Source organism: Macadamia integrifolia, chromosome 7 (assembly GCF_013358625.1).
Source record: "Macadamia integrifolia cultivar HAES 741 chromosome 7, SCU_Mint_v3, whole genome shotgun sequence".
NCBI classification, from domain to species: domain Eukaryota; kingdom Viridiplantae; phylum Streptophyta; class Magnoliopsida; order Proteales; family Proteaceae; genus Macadamia; species Macadamia integrifolia.
Genome location: NC_056563.1, coordinates 29,720,772 through 29,734,833, shown reverse-complemented (window position 1 = coordinate 29,734,833; position 14,062 = coordinate 29,720,772). Strand labels below are relative to the sequence as shown.

General features: G+C 44.1%; 1 protein-coding gene across 1 annotated transcript; it reads left to right on the top strand.

Annotated features, from left to right (window-relative positions):
• The first annotated feature begins 9,699 nt into the window (after positions 1 to 9,699).
• LOC122084892 (cytochrome P450 71AU50-like) lies at positions 9,700 to 13,162 on the top strand. The gene is made up of 3 exons (XM_042653312.1): positions 9,700 to 9,846; positions 10,960 to 11,649; positions 12,149 to 13,162. Exons 1-3 carry the CDS (start codon positions 9,700 to 9,702, stop codon positions 13,004 to 13,006), a joined length of 1,695 nt encoding a protein of 564 aa, XP_042509246.1. The 3' UTR covers positions 13,007 to 13,162.
• Positions 13,163 to 14,062: the final 900 nt, after the last annotated feature.

The window sequence follows — 14,062 nt, the reverse complement described above, 5'->3', positions numbered from 1 at the left end:
TTGGTTTCTATCACAAAGAACTCAAAACATCTCTGTTCTAGTTGTCAAATTAGTAAAAGTACAAAGCTGCCTTTCATTAGTTCTTTTACTAAAAGTAATTCTCCACTTGAACGTATACATAGTGATCTATGGGGAAAGGCCCCAGTTGACAGTGTGCAGAAATTCAAATATTATGTTGTGTTCGTTGATGATTTTTCTAGATATACATGGATGTATCCTTTTAGGCGTAAATCTGATTTTGTAAACACATTCTTGGGGTTTCAAACTATGGTGGAACGACAGTTTAATTCCAAAATCAAAGAGTTTCAGTCAGATGGGGGAGGTGAGTTCTCGGGTAAAGCCTTTTTACATCATCTTAATAACTGTGGTATTATCCATCATCTTTCTTGTCCGGGTACACCGGAACAAAACAGTGTGGCTGAAAGGAGACATAGACACATCATAGAGTTGGGCTTGGCTTTGCTGTATACCTCCTCTGTTCCTTGCCGTTATTGGGTCGAAGCCTTCTCTACAGCGGTATTTCTCATTAACCGCTTGCCATCTAAAGTACTCAATATGGATTGCCCTCTTTCTCTGTTGTTCGGAAGAAAGCCTGATTACTCTATGTTGCTTGTGTTTGGCACTCAATGTTTTCCTTATTTGCGAAATTATGCTAAGAACAAGTTTGCACCACGTTCATTACCTTGTATTTTTTTGGGATACAACGACAAACATAAAGGCTACCGTTGTCTCCATTTTGCTACAGGCAGAGTATAATCTCATTGTTTACCTGTAGTGGCAGCCCCATCTGTCTTGAATCCATCTACAGAGAATACCCCACCTACTATTGTACAAAACCCACTTTAGCCTCTGATTCTCCTTTGGGCTTCTCTCATACAGGGATCAATTCATTTGGACCATCCTCAACCAATCAAATGGGTTCTTTCTCTCCCATGAATCCTGTTTGCTCTTCATCTTTACCTACACATTCGATGGTCACCCGCAGCCAAGCTGGAATACATAAACCAAACCTAAAATATGCTCTTTCTGTTTCTACCATACCAACCGAACCCACTTCGGTTAAAGCTGCCCTTAAACATAATGGTTGGCGGTCTGCAATGATTGATGAAATGGATGCCTTAAAGGCCAATCAGACATGGACATTGGTTCCCCGGACATCATCCATGAATGTTATAGGATGTAAATGGATTTTTAAATCTAAGCTTTGTGCTGATGGTTCTTTAGAACGTCTTAAGGCTCGGCTTGTGGCAAAGGGGTTCAAGCAGCGCGAAGGTGTTGATTTTATTGAGACATTCAGTCCAGTTGTTAAGCCTGGATCCATTCGGTTGGTTCTCACCATTGCTACAATACTTCGATGGCCCATTCGACAGCTTGACGTGAAGAATGCTTTTCTTCATGGCCATCTCTCTACCCCAGTTTATATGAGCCAACCACCGGGTTTTGTTGACTCTCGTCAACCCCATGCTGTTTGTTGCCTTCAGCGTGCGCTTTATGGCCTTCATCAGGCACCACGTGCTTGGTTTGATCGTTTTAGCACATTTCTTCTATCTTGTGGTTTCTTCTGCAGTGTTTCAGATTCTTCTATGTTTGTTTATCGTCGTCTTGGTCGAGTTCTCGTTTTATTACTCTATATTGATGATATAGTGCTCACCGAGAACGATTTGCATTTTCTGGACTCGTTTATTACTGTACTCAGTTCCACCTTTGCCATGAAAGATCTTGGCTCATTACACTATTTCCTTGGTATAGGGGTCACTTCAACGCCTCAGGGGCTGCATCTATCTCAGTCTAAATATGCATTGGATATCCTTCGGCGTGCTCATATGACCGACATCAAGTCTACCTCCACTCCTATGATGCTTCATTCTGATCTGACCGCTACTACATCCTTTGCCGATGTTACTCTATTCCGTAGTCTTGTGGGTGCTTTGCAGTATCTAACCATGACATGACCGGATATCTCTTATGCCGTTAATTCGGTTTGTCAACATATGCATGCTCCTACCTATGCTCATTTTGCTATGGTCAAGCGCATACTTCGGTATGTTCGTGGCACCTTGGACCTTGGATTACGAATTGTTCGTGATAGTTCTCTCACCTTGTTTGCATTTTCTGATTCGGATTGGGCTGGGTGTCCTGTTACACGACGGTCCACTACTGGTTTTTGTACTTTCCTGGGCTCCAATTGTATTTCTTGGAGTGCCAAGAAACAACCTACAGTTGCTCGCTTTAGCACGGAGGCTGAGTATCGTGCAATGGCCTCTACATCAGCCGAATTGACATGGCTATCATTCCTTCTTCGTGATCTCGGCATCACACAGCCCCGGCCTACTTTGCTATTTTACGATAACATAAGTGCACTTCATATGACTGTCAACCCCGTGTTTCATGCTCGTACGAAACACATTGAGATTGACTACCATTTTGTTAGTGAAAAAGTGGCTCTCGGCTCTCTCCTTACTCGGTTCATTCCCTCTACTCACTAGCTAGCGAATATCTTTACAAAACCTTTAGCTCGTAGAGAGTTTCATCGCATTTGTGCCAAACTACGCCTTTGTCTTCTTCCCCGGCCCAGTTTGCGGGGGGATATTAGCCGACTCACTAGATCCATATCCAATGGAATGGATCATGTAGCCGATCACTCACATGAGCAGGGCATTACATAGATTACAGCTGTACCAGTTCCTTCAGTTACTTACAATTAACATTAGCTCAGTCATTAGCACTAACTAATCATTTTCTTGTAATTACTTTCTTGTAATTCTGTTTTGTGTAATCTTATCAGAACATATATAAAAAGGATATTTTAGTGTCTCTCTTTCACATTGAGAAAACCCTTTCCATATCTTCTTATCTTCAAAAGCTTTCATTGGTAACCCCCATGCAGCATTCTCCAACCAAACATCAAAATCCTTAGCAGGATGCCTTTAATCCAAATAAAATTTAACCAAGGCTGCAGTTAATCTTGATTTGAAGACTCCCAAGCTAAAGCCATAGTGAAATTCCTTGACTGGGAAAGCAATCACAACTCCTATCAGTTTCAGTTTAGCTCCACTAAATGAACCTCAGGAAACTCCATCGGCCATCAATAATGAAATTGGAAATTCTTGCAGATAACGAGTTTATGATAGACGGTTCAATCGGAATGACATTAGCAATCGCATCATCATACAATCATCTCTCTCTCCAAAAATTGATTTGTCAACCGTTCCCCACAATCCACATTTCCTTATTGTCAATGAAATCCCAAACTCTCTTTAGACCAGGCAGAATCAAAGAAGAGAAATAAAATGACTTAGGGATGCCCTCATTATTGAGATATCGGTCTCTAAGGAATTCAGCAAAGGATGGCTTATTAGATTTGACAAAACTAACACAACTTTGCAAGCAGTGATAGATTAACCGCCCCCAACCTCATTTTTCTTTTGTGGCGGATGGTATAAAATGGTGGAGAAGCAAGGGTAAAGGCTGGTCGCTGAAGAAGCCTTGGATGATAGGTTGGTAGTGACTTTTGCAGCTATCTGGAATGAGAGTGTTGCTGCCAAAAAACCCATATGAGTTGATCCTGCACAAGCATAGACGGCAGAGGCCCGGAGCTTTGTCCGGGATTAGTCCTCCGACGCTCAAGTTCGGAATCGGCCGCACAGTTTTTGTTAAGGAGTAATGGTGTGGGTATTGATGCTTACCTCTCCCTTTCTTCCGGACCTTCTCATATAGCTCTTAGGGTTTAGAGTTTCCCCTTTCCTCGGAGGAGTCTTCCTCGAGTCTACCTCCTTTCCTTTTAGAGTCCTACTCCGATACGTCCTACCCCTTCGTGGGAGATATTCTCTTCACGCGGTTGACGTAGTAGAGTCCTGGCAGCCTCTATTAGGTGGGTGACACGTGTCCAAGTGGGCGATGCGTGTCCTTACCCTACTGGACAGTCAATTTGGCTGTATCAGGAGCCCCCTTACTCCCGTCAGGAGACTCTTCCTCTGGGAGTAATCAAATTTTTCATCTTTTCTCTTCTCCTCTTTTTTTTTTTTGAGTCCCTTCGGCCGTATTCCTTCTGCTTTGGCTTTAGTTCTGCTTGCAACCAAGAGCTTTAGTCAACCGATGTGAAGACCTTCGGTCAGTTCGACTCGGTCGTGCCCGAGCCCCGTCATAGGTAGGACCCTTGGTCAGTTTGGCTAGGCCTTGTCTGAGACCCCAACCGAGGTAAGGACCTTCGGTCAGGTCCGTTCAGCTTTAGCCGAACTCCCAACCGAGGTGAGGACCTTCGGTCAGGTCCGTTCGGCTCTGGCCGAGCCCCCGACCGAGGTGAGGACCTTCGGTCAGCTCGGCTCGGCCTTAGCCTGAGCCCCCGACCGAGGTAAGGACCTTCGGTCAGGTCCGCTCGGCCATAGTCTGAGCCCCAACCGAGGTAAGGACCTTCGGTCAGGTCCGTTCAGCTTTGGCCGAACTCCCAACCAAGGTGAGGACCTTCGGTCAGGTCTGTTAGGCTTTGGCTGAACTCCCAACCGAGAGGGGGACCTTCGGTAAGGTCCGTTCGGCTTTGGCCGAACTCCCAACTGAGAGGGGGACCTTCGGTCAGGTCCGTTCGGCTTTGGCTGAACTCCCAACCCGAGGTGAGGACCTTCGGTCAGGTTCGTTTGGCTTTGGCCGAACTCCCAACCGAGAGGGGGACCTTCGGTTAGGTCTGTTCGGCTTTGGCCGAACTCCCAATCCGAGGTGAGGATCTCCGGTTAGGTTCGTTCGGCATTGGTCGAACTCCCAACTGAGGGGGGGACCTTCGGTCAGGTCCATTTGGCTTTGGCCGAACTCCCAACTGAGAGGGGGACCTTCGGTCAGGCCCGTTAGGCTTTGGCCTAACTCCCAACCGAGAGGGGGACCTTCAGTCAGGTCCGTTCGGCTTTGGCCGAACTCCCAACCGAGAGGGGGACCTTCGGCTAGGTCTGTTCGGCTTTGGTCGAATTCCCGATCCGAGGTGAGGACCTTCGATTAGGTCCGTTTGGCTTTGGTCGAACTCCTAATCCGAGGTGAGGACCTTCGGTCAGGTCCGTTCGGCTTTGGCCGAACTCCCAACTGAGGTGAGGACCTTCGGTCAGGTCTGTTCGGCTATGGCCGAGGCCCCGACCGAGGTGAGGACCTTCGGTCAGCTCGGATCGACCTTAGCTTGACCCTCGACCGAGGTGAGGACCTTCGGTCAGCTCAGCTCGGCCTTTGCCTGAGCCCCCGACCGAGGTGAGGACCTTTGGTCAGATCGGCTCGGCCTTAGCCCGACCGAGGTAAGGACCTTCGGTCAAGTCCGTTCAGCTTTGGCCGAACTCCCAATCGAGGTGAGGAACTTCGGTCAGTTCGGCTCGGCCTTGCCCGAGCACCGTCCGAGGTAGGATCTTCGGTCAATTTGGCTCGGTCTTGTCTGAGACCTCGACCGAGGTAAGGACCTTCGGTCAGGTCCATTCAGCCTTGCTTGAACTCCCAACCGAAGTAAGGACCTTCGGTCAGGTCCGTTCGGCCTTGCCTGAACTCCCAACCGAGGCAAGGACCTACGGTCAGTTCGGCTCGGCTGAGCACCGTCCGAGGTTCTTCGATCAGTTCGGCTCGACCTTGTCCAAGACCTTGACCGAGGTAAGGACCTTCGGTCAGTTTGGCTTGACCTTGCCCGAGCACCATACGAGGTAGGATCTTCTGTTAGTTTGGCTCGGCCTTGTCCGAGTCCTCGACCGAGGTAAGGACCTTCGTTCAGGCCCATTCGGCCTTGCCTGAACTCCCAACAGAAGTAAGGACCTTCGGTCAGGTCCGTTCGCCCTTGGCCTGAACTCCCAACCGAGGTAAGGACCTACGGTCAGTTCACCTCGGCCTTGCCTGAGCACCGTCCGAGGTAAGGACCTTTGGTCACTTTGGCTCGGCCTTGGCCCGAGCCCCCGACCAAGGTTTGGACCTTCGATCAGGTCCATTAGGCCTTGGCATGAACTCCCAATCGAGGCAAGGACCTTCAGTCAGGTCCGTTTGGCCTTGGCCTGAACTCTCAACCGAGGTAAGGACCTTCGTCTGTATTCATTCGACAGAGTTAAGGTCACCAAACAGGAGAATTCCTCTCAATTGCAGTAATCCAGCTTTCATATTTTCCATGAATAAGATCCTCTAGAGTTTAGGATGAGGAATTACAACTTAAAAGTGTGGAAAAGAAAAAATTACAAAATGCGAGTGTGCTTGCTACTCTTGTACGAGGCTTGGTTCTGCTCCATCGGCTTGAAGGGTTTCTTCCATCTGGATGTACTTATCGCACCGAGCTCTCAACTCGGCCAGGTTCCTCGGTGTATGCTTCGCCAAAGACCTTTTCAGCTCCTTATCCTTGACGCCTCCCAGCAGGGCTGTGAACTCCTCTTTTGGGTCCAGACCTCTGATCGTGACCTTCTCTTGTTGGAAGCGCTTCATGTAGTTTCGCAGTGATTCTCCTTCATGTTGCTTGACGTTGGTCAAGTTCAACGTGGTCTTCTGAAGGGGTTGACTACTGGAGAATCCCTTCACAAAGAAGTAGCCTAGATCGCTGAAGCTGTGGATCGACTTCGTCGGCAGACGGTTGTACCATAGCCTTGCCTCTCCTCTGAATGTTAATGGTAGGGCGCGACACAATATTTTTTGAGACTCGATGGAGCTGCATGGCGACCTTGAAGCCTTCCAGATGATCGACGAGGTCCCCAAACCCGTCATAAGTGTCATACTTAGGCAGGCGAAAGCCGATCGGGAGCGAATCCCTCATGACCTCATCAACTAGGGCCATGTCATTAGTGAGCTCTGGCTCACGAGCTCCCGTCTGATTTTCTGCCACCTTCTTGATCTCATCTTTCAGGTCCAGGACCATCTGCGTTAAACCCGAGTCCTCATGCCGTTGTTCGTCTCCCTGGCATGGTTCCCCATGTGGGTCTCTGGCGGCACGCCACGTCCTTCCCCTGGTTGCAGGAGTCTCCCTCATTGCTCGATTTCGAAGGTTGTGACTGGAGCTTATCGATCCTGTACTGCTCCGGTCCTCGTCTCGAGCCCTCTTAGGCTAGATGTGGGGGTCAGGCGGTGCTCCGTCGTTCTTCTGAGAGACAGCTTTGGAGACTTCCTTCATTGCCTCAGCCATTCGGTCATATTTGTCCTGGAGGGCTTCGAATTGCTCCCTTGTCACATATTCCTGCGCTTCGGGAGGGGGCAGAGGATCACTATCTCCGCGTACTGAATATCCGGCCAAACGCTGGTACCTTACGGATCCTTCCTAGTCATCGTTGCCCCTTTCTCGTCCTATCTCCGTCGAGGGAGGGAGCCCCCCTGAAGGTTCCTCCTCCCCCATATTCATGTTCGACGCTGCTCTTGTCTTCTTACGATTGTAGGTTCTCCCCACCATTACTGTCGTTCCCACGGACGGCGCCAATCTGTTGCTGCCGAAAAACCTGTATGAGTTGATCCTGCACAAGCACAGACGGCAGAGGCCCGGAGCTTTGTCCGGGGTTAGTCCTCCGACGCTCAAGTTAGGAATCGGCCGCACAGTTTTTATTAAGGAGTAATGGTGTGGGTATTGATGCTTGCCTCTCCCTTTCTTCTGGGCCTTCTTATATAGCTCTTAGGCTTTAGGGTTTCCCCTTTCCTCGGAGGAGTCTTCCTCGATTCTACCTCCTTTCCTTTTAGAGTCCTACTCCGATACGTCCTACCCCTTCATGGGGGATATTCTCTTCACGTGGTTGACGTGGTAGAGTCCTGGCAGCCTCTATTAGGTGGGTGACACGTGTCCAAGTGGGCGACGAGTGTCCTTACCCTACTGGACAGTCAATTTGGCCGTATCAGAGAGAAACCTCAGGCGGCATGAGTGCATGTCTCGTTCCTCTTCTTTGGTGGTGACTGCGATTTTAAAAGAGCTTTCATTTATTTTCAATAAAATGAAGATTTCCCCCTCTTCTGCCTCGGATTTGGTCCTGTGAAGGAAATTTCTCTTTAACATTCAGCCATCCGCCGCTCTCAATATTTTGGAAGTCCAGTGGTGTAAGCCTCTCATTTCTAGGGTTAAGCTTAATGCCAATGGATGCTCACTGGGCAACCCTGGCCGAGCGGATGGTGGTGGCATCCTCATAGATCATCATGGGAAAATGCTCCTTTCATATGGTTTTTTCCTTGGAGTCACCACAAATTTTCAGGCTGAAATTTGGAGCATTATCAAGGGTTTGTTTCATGAGCGCAGCCTTGATGTAAGAAGACTTTGGATCAAATCAGACTCACCCTCAGCTGTTTCTCTCTTTCACTTCAGACTCATTCCATGGTTTGCTTGCCAAGATTGGAATAACCTTCTCAACTATGTAAACTCTATTGAGTGGAAGATCTCCCACTGCTTCAGGGAAGCAAACCCGATTGCTGATTATTTAGCCAAAAATGCGGCAAAGACAAGGATGTCTGGTGTGAATGCTCCTCTTCCTCAGTTTATTTCAGACGAATTAATCCTTGATGAAGCTGGTCGCACTCGATTCAGATTTTATAGATAGCGGTTGTGAGTCTTTACAGGTGTTTCAAGTGAATTATTATTTTTGAGCAGATCCAACTCAAAAAACAACCAAACAATTTTAAAAAAATAGAATCGCATTTCTATTGAAAGACTCTCTAGGAAATTATGTAACTAAGCACATCCGAATGTGATCAAGAGAGTTAGCTACCATCGTGCTCTTAGTTCATTTCTGGTGCATTTTGTATGTATGTGTCCATGCCTACTATATACCGACTCAAACACAAAGATTATGTTAAGGTCATTCAATTGTTACCCTCAATCTAAATGTACCAAAATAGGTAGTTCCTGTTTGATTTATGGGAAAATGTCAGGTCTGTTAGCGGTATACTCAAATATGTCTGTCTCTCTCTTTCTCTCCTTAAAAATGTCTCTTCTCCTATATCCCTCCCATTTCCAACCTTTTCATTGATTGAGATAGTAGTTCTGAGAAAACTGATGACAAACCCAACCTCTGATTTATTAATGAAATTTTTTTGTCTAATGTTGGACTTTACCATTTGAATCATATGATTGGACCATGGGCTGATTATTCAGATTGTGTTAAAAAAAAAAAAAAAATTGCGGTTCTCAAGAACCAAGTTGAACTACTAGATGGGCGATTGGATCATACAGATTTCCAACCATCGTGTAAGAACAGTAAGAGGCTTGGTCAATTTTATACATCTGAGAAAGAACGTTGTCCATAACGTTCAGACACAGCCCCTATTTTTAGAGGGATTATGAAAAAAAATCCCTCTTTTTTTTCCCCTCTCATCCTAAAAACAAAAGGTTGTATCTGAACATAGAAAACTCTTGATGAACAGCATTCCTCTTCCCTTTATGAATATTGGTCCACGGCCCACAATGAAGGTATCACAAGTAACCTTGGTTGGAAAACCATTTTTCCGGGTTGCGATTGGGAAAAATACAAACAAATGGAAAATATTATTTAAAGTGGGGCCATTGACTCAAGCTACCCTGGATCTAGGAACTGAATTCTTGGCTGATCCCTCTATTTCCATTAAGTCCTTCATAGAATCTTTTTTTGTTTTTTGTTTTTGGTAGAAATCCTTCATAGAATCTAATGTTCAAAAACTTTTACATTATGGGCTTATGAGAGTCTCATGCCTCAGATTTGTATTTGTACTTGATCCAAAACATCCTAAAACGATGGCTATACTTTCTGATGATGAAAAGGGGTCATGGATATTGCAAACTCAGGAATGCTCCGGGCCCTTATAATCACAGAGACGCGGCCTCAGAATCCTGGGTACTTTGACTGGGTGAATCCTCCATCAAAGGATAAGCATGGCAGTGCAGAAAAGAAGGCCTTTCAAAGGTGCCATTTGGTGTCTACCAAAAAACAATTTCCATTCGGTGCAGACATGCAATATACATATTTGTGTCATATGATGATCAGGTTCCCAAGATATCAGATCACTTCACATGGGATGTTTCATAAACAATATAAAATGCATGACAGTTTAATTCTTAGAATATATCAATATTGACATATCTTGAGTCCTGCAATCACATGTACCGAATCCTTGACTTTGGGTTTAATTCCAAAATCCCCTCCATGATATCTTATTCAATATCTCTTTGTCATAAATAGCTGAGGAAAGACAACTAGATGCATAATTAAAAGCATAGTGATTGCAATTAAATACAAAGGAGTTGAAATGATTTCCCAATCCTCATGAGGGGCGAAAATTTCATCCCTCCTAATGTCTTTGTATGTATTTCTATTAGTTTCACGATGACATAAGGGTTATAGGAAAAAATTTGACTGCTACCCGGGTTGTCGCCAAGTAACTACAATCCTTTACTGGCAGCCAAAGAAATAAAATAATTCACTTTCTCCTAAGTTCACAAATACCCTCCTAAATTATAGTATTTTCTAAAATACCTTTTTAGATTTCATTTTTTTTACTGCCACAGAGGTTGGCTGCAATGTGAACAGTAGCTAAATTTCATCCAAGATTATGTTATCTTTCAAGAATCCTCTCCCAAAATTAATTTCCAAAAAAAAGTTAGGAGGATGAGATAAAACTATGCCCCGCCATAATAATATTATATCATCCAAATGGGTGTGAGATCACCTCTAAATATGGGTCTCATGTCCAATAAATGATGTTAGATTATTAAAAGAAATTATGGTGAAAAAGAGAATCTGGATTTATGACACTGTGGCCGACAGTCAATATTTATATTAATGACTATCTTTTCCAAGGGTCCCAATGACAAAATTTTATCATACCACCTCGAAATTCACGGGAGCTAGCCTTATCCATTTACATATTTTTATGGTTTTCCACTACTACTATTTCCAAATATATATACAAAAAAAATTAATAAATAAATAAAGCTACTACCTTCAAAGAGGAGATCGTATATGAAAAGAAATAATGTCCAATAATTGGCAGTTTCCCTCACATCCTCCCCTGAAAATGTCTTCTTAGACCATTGCAGTTCTCTTAACATTACTACTTGGAAGGCTCTGGTCTTTAACCATTCATCTCTGGCATGCATCAAGGGCCAAGCAACGAAGTGACTATATTCGTCGGCTACCACCAGGACCTCGGGGAATTCCTCTTCTTGGTAATCTTCTCACGTTGGGTGATCTCCCTCACTGTACCCTACATCAAATGGCCCAAAAGTATGGACCCATCATGCACATCAGGCTTGGCTTGGTGCCTACTGTGGTAGTATCATCGCCTCAGGCAGCGGAGTTGTTCCTCAAGACTCATGACATGGTCTTTGCAAGTCGACCTTACATTATGGCTTCTCAGTATATGTCTTATGGGAACAAAGGTGTGCTTTTCTCACAATACGGTACATATTGGCGCAACATGCACAAGCTCTGCACCATAGAACTGCTAAGTGCAGCAAAGGTTGATTTATTCAAGCAGATGAGAAGGGAGGAGGTGGGCCTCTTTATTGTGTCTCTTAGGGAGGCTGCCGAAGCTGGTGCAATGGTTGATGTAAGTGCCAAGGTGGGATTGTTGATTGAGAATATGACCTTCCGGATGCTAATTGGTAACAAGGTTGATAATTTCCACCTAAAATCAGTTCTTGAGGGATACCACAAGCTTCTTGGGGCTTTTAACCTGGCCGATTTCATTCCTTACATTGGAGCACTTGACCTTCAAGTATGTCGATCTCTTTTTAACCCTAAGGCCCATTTGTTTGACAGATTAAATGGATAGGAAACTTGTGAAGGTTCCACATGTTGTGAATTACTTGACAAGGAAAGTGTGACAAAGAAAATAATGGAATGTGTAATTTTTAGTGGGTTAACCCTATTATAAAAAAGAGAGGAAATGGAAATGAAATAGAATTCTATGGGAAAGAGATAGACAAAACGTAACTTTTCCATGAAGTTCTACCAATTTGGTTGACTTGGGAAGTGGATGGGGGAAAACTTAACTGCCACATCAGCTTACAGTAACTATTGAATTAAATGACATTGTGTGATAAGGTTCTCACATTTTTTTATATTTTTCACTTTTCTGCATCAAACAAAAGGATTAAAGGAAGAGGTAGATCCATGCACATACGTTCACCTAGATGTACATGCGAGGATTAGTGTCTAATTACTTAATCATAATCTGATGCACCAAATTATTGATCCTTGTATATATTAATTAGGGATTGGGTCGACGCATGAAGAAAATTAGCAGAGACTTTGATGGGTTTTTGGAGAAGATCATCGATGAGCACATAAACAATCCTAAAGACAGTGAAGACAACCAGAAGGACTTCATTGATGTGATGTTGTCTTTGATGGTGGAATCAAAACATATGAATATTGTAGAGGAAGAGCAGCACTACATGATCGATCGGACTAATATAAAAGCAATCATTTTAGACATGATTTTAGCTGCAGCAGACACATCGGCCATTACAATTGAATGGGCCCTTTCAGAACTCTTAAGGCATCCTAAGGTGATGGAAAGGCTCCAGCAAGAGTTGAGGAACAGAGTTGGCATAGATCGGCTAGTGGAAGAAGAGGATTTAGTTAAGTTGGATTACTTGGACATGGTGGTGAAGGAAACCATGAGGCTTCATCCTGTTGCTCCATTGCTAGCTCCCCATGAGTCCTTGGAAGATATAACAGTCAATGGATACTATATACCCAAGAAGTCTCGTGTGTATATAAATGCTTGGGCAATTCACAGAGACCCTAATATGTGGTCGACTTATGAAGATGCTGAAAATTTCTTTCCTGAAAGATTTATAGGAAATAATATTGACATCAGAGGACGTGACTTCCAACTTATCCCATTTGGATCTGGTCGTAGAGGATGTCCTAGCATGTATCTGGGCCTAACAGTTGTGAAACTAGTACTTGGACAATTGGTACATGCTTTTAACTGGGAGTTGCTCAATGGCATGTTACCTAACGAGTTGGACATGACTGAGAAGTTTGGCTTATCTGTTTCAAGAGCCAACCATATAATTGCTATTCCAAGTTATTGCCTTTGCCTTTCTGACAGCAGTTTGTAAGGGAGCTCTAATTTATCCCACCTTTGGTTAATTTTTAGTCATCTATAGAAAGTGTTTCTCTACTCCTCAATGGTTCTTTAGTTAATGGGCGTTAGAAAGCATGTATTGATTGTACTACTTTTGTTCCCATATGAACTTATTTATCTTAACATTAAAGCTTGGTATATGTATATTGTTTTCATCGAAGTGGTGGATTAAGAGAGAGAGAGAGAGAGAGAGAGAGAGAGAGAGAGAAACCTAGTGCATAAGGTTCTTGCTATTGCAGGATCTGGAAGAGATAAGTGCACGAAGTTTTGAATCTTTAAATAACATGTTGCAATAGTGCAACTTAACCATTGTGCCATACTCACCCACTAAGATTTAGAAATTGTGTTTAGAGAGAGAGAGAAGAATAACTTGTTTGCTCCAAAGTGGTGACTAATAAGTTGTAACCTTTTTTTAACTCCCCTTGACTTATTCCTAAAATTTATTTAATGTAGTATATAATTTATTTATTTTTTGGTAGAATGCAGTATATAATTCATAGGTAAAAGAAGTTTTTTAAAAAGTTAAAAGTTATTTAATGCAGTTTTTGTATGAAATTACAGTACTTAGCCTCTTCCATTAGAAGGTCAGATTTTCTTAAGAAGGAATTATATATAAAAAAAAAAAATACAAAAGAAGAAAGGGAATCAACAAAATCACAAAAGATGAGTCCCCAGCTTCGGCACTACCATCAGCAAGGACTCACAATTGCTATCTCGTAAAGCAAAATCTAGGTCTCGACTTCGCATCTCTTGTCAGCTCCTTGTTGATGTGAGTAGGTAATAAAACTAACACAAAAGAGGTTTGAGATTTCGCTTCCTCCTTCACCAAGCAATCGGCAATGGGATTTTTCCCCCTAAAACAACATGTAATTTTTCATTACATAGTCTCTAGGTAAGGGAACGAGGTTTGCCTACTCTCGGGCCACAAACCAGGGGTGCGCATCTTCTAAAATAACATCACTGTTGCAATTGAGTTCGATTCGATCCATAGGAAGCAAACTCTCAGATCTTTGGCATATTGGAAGCCTTT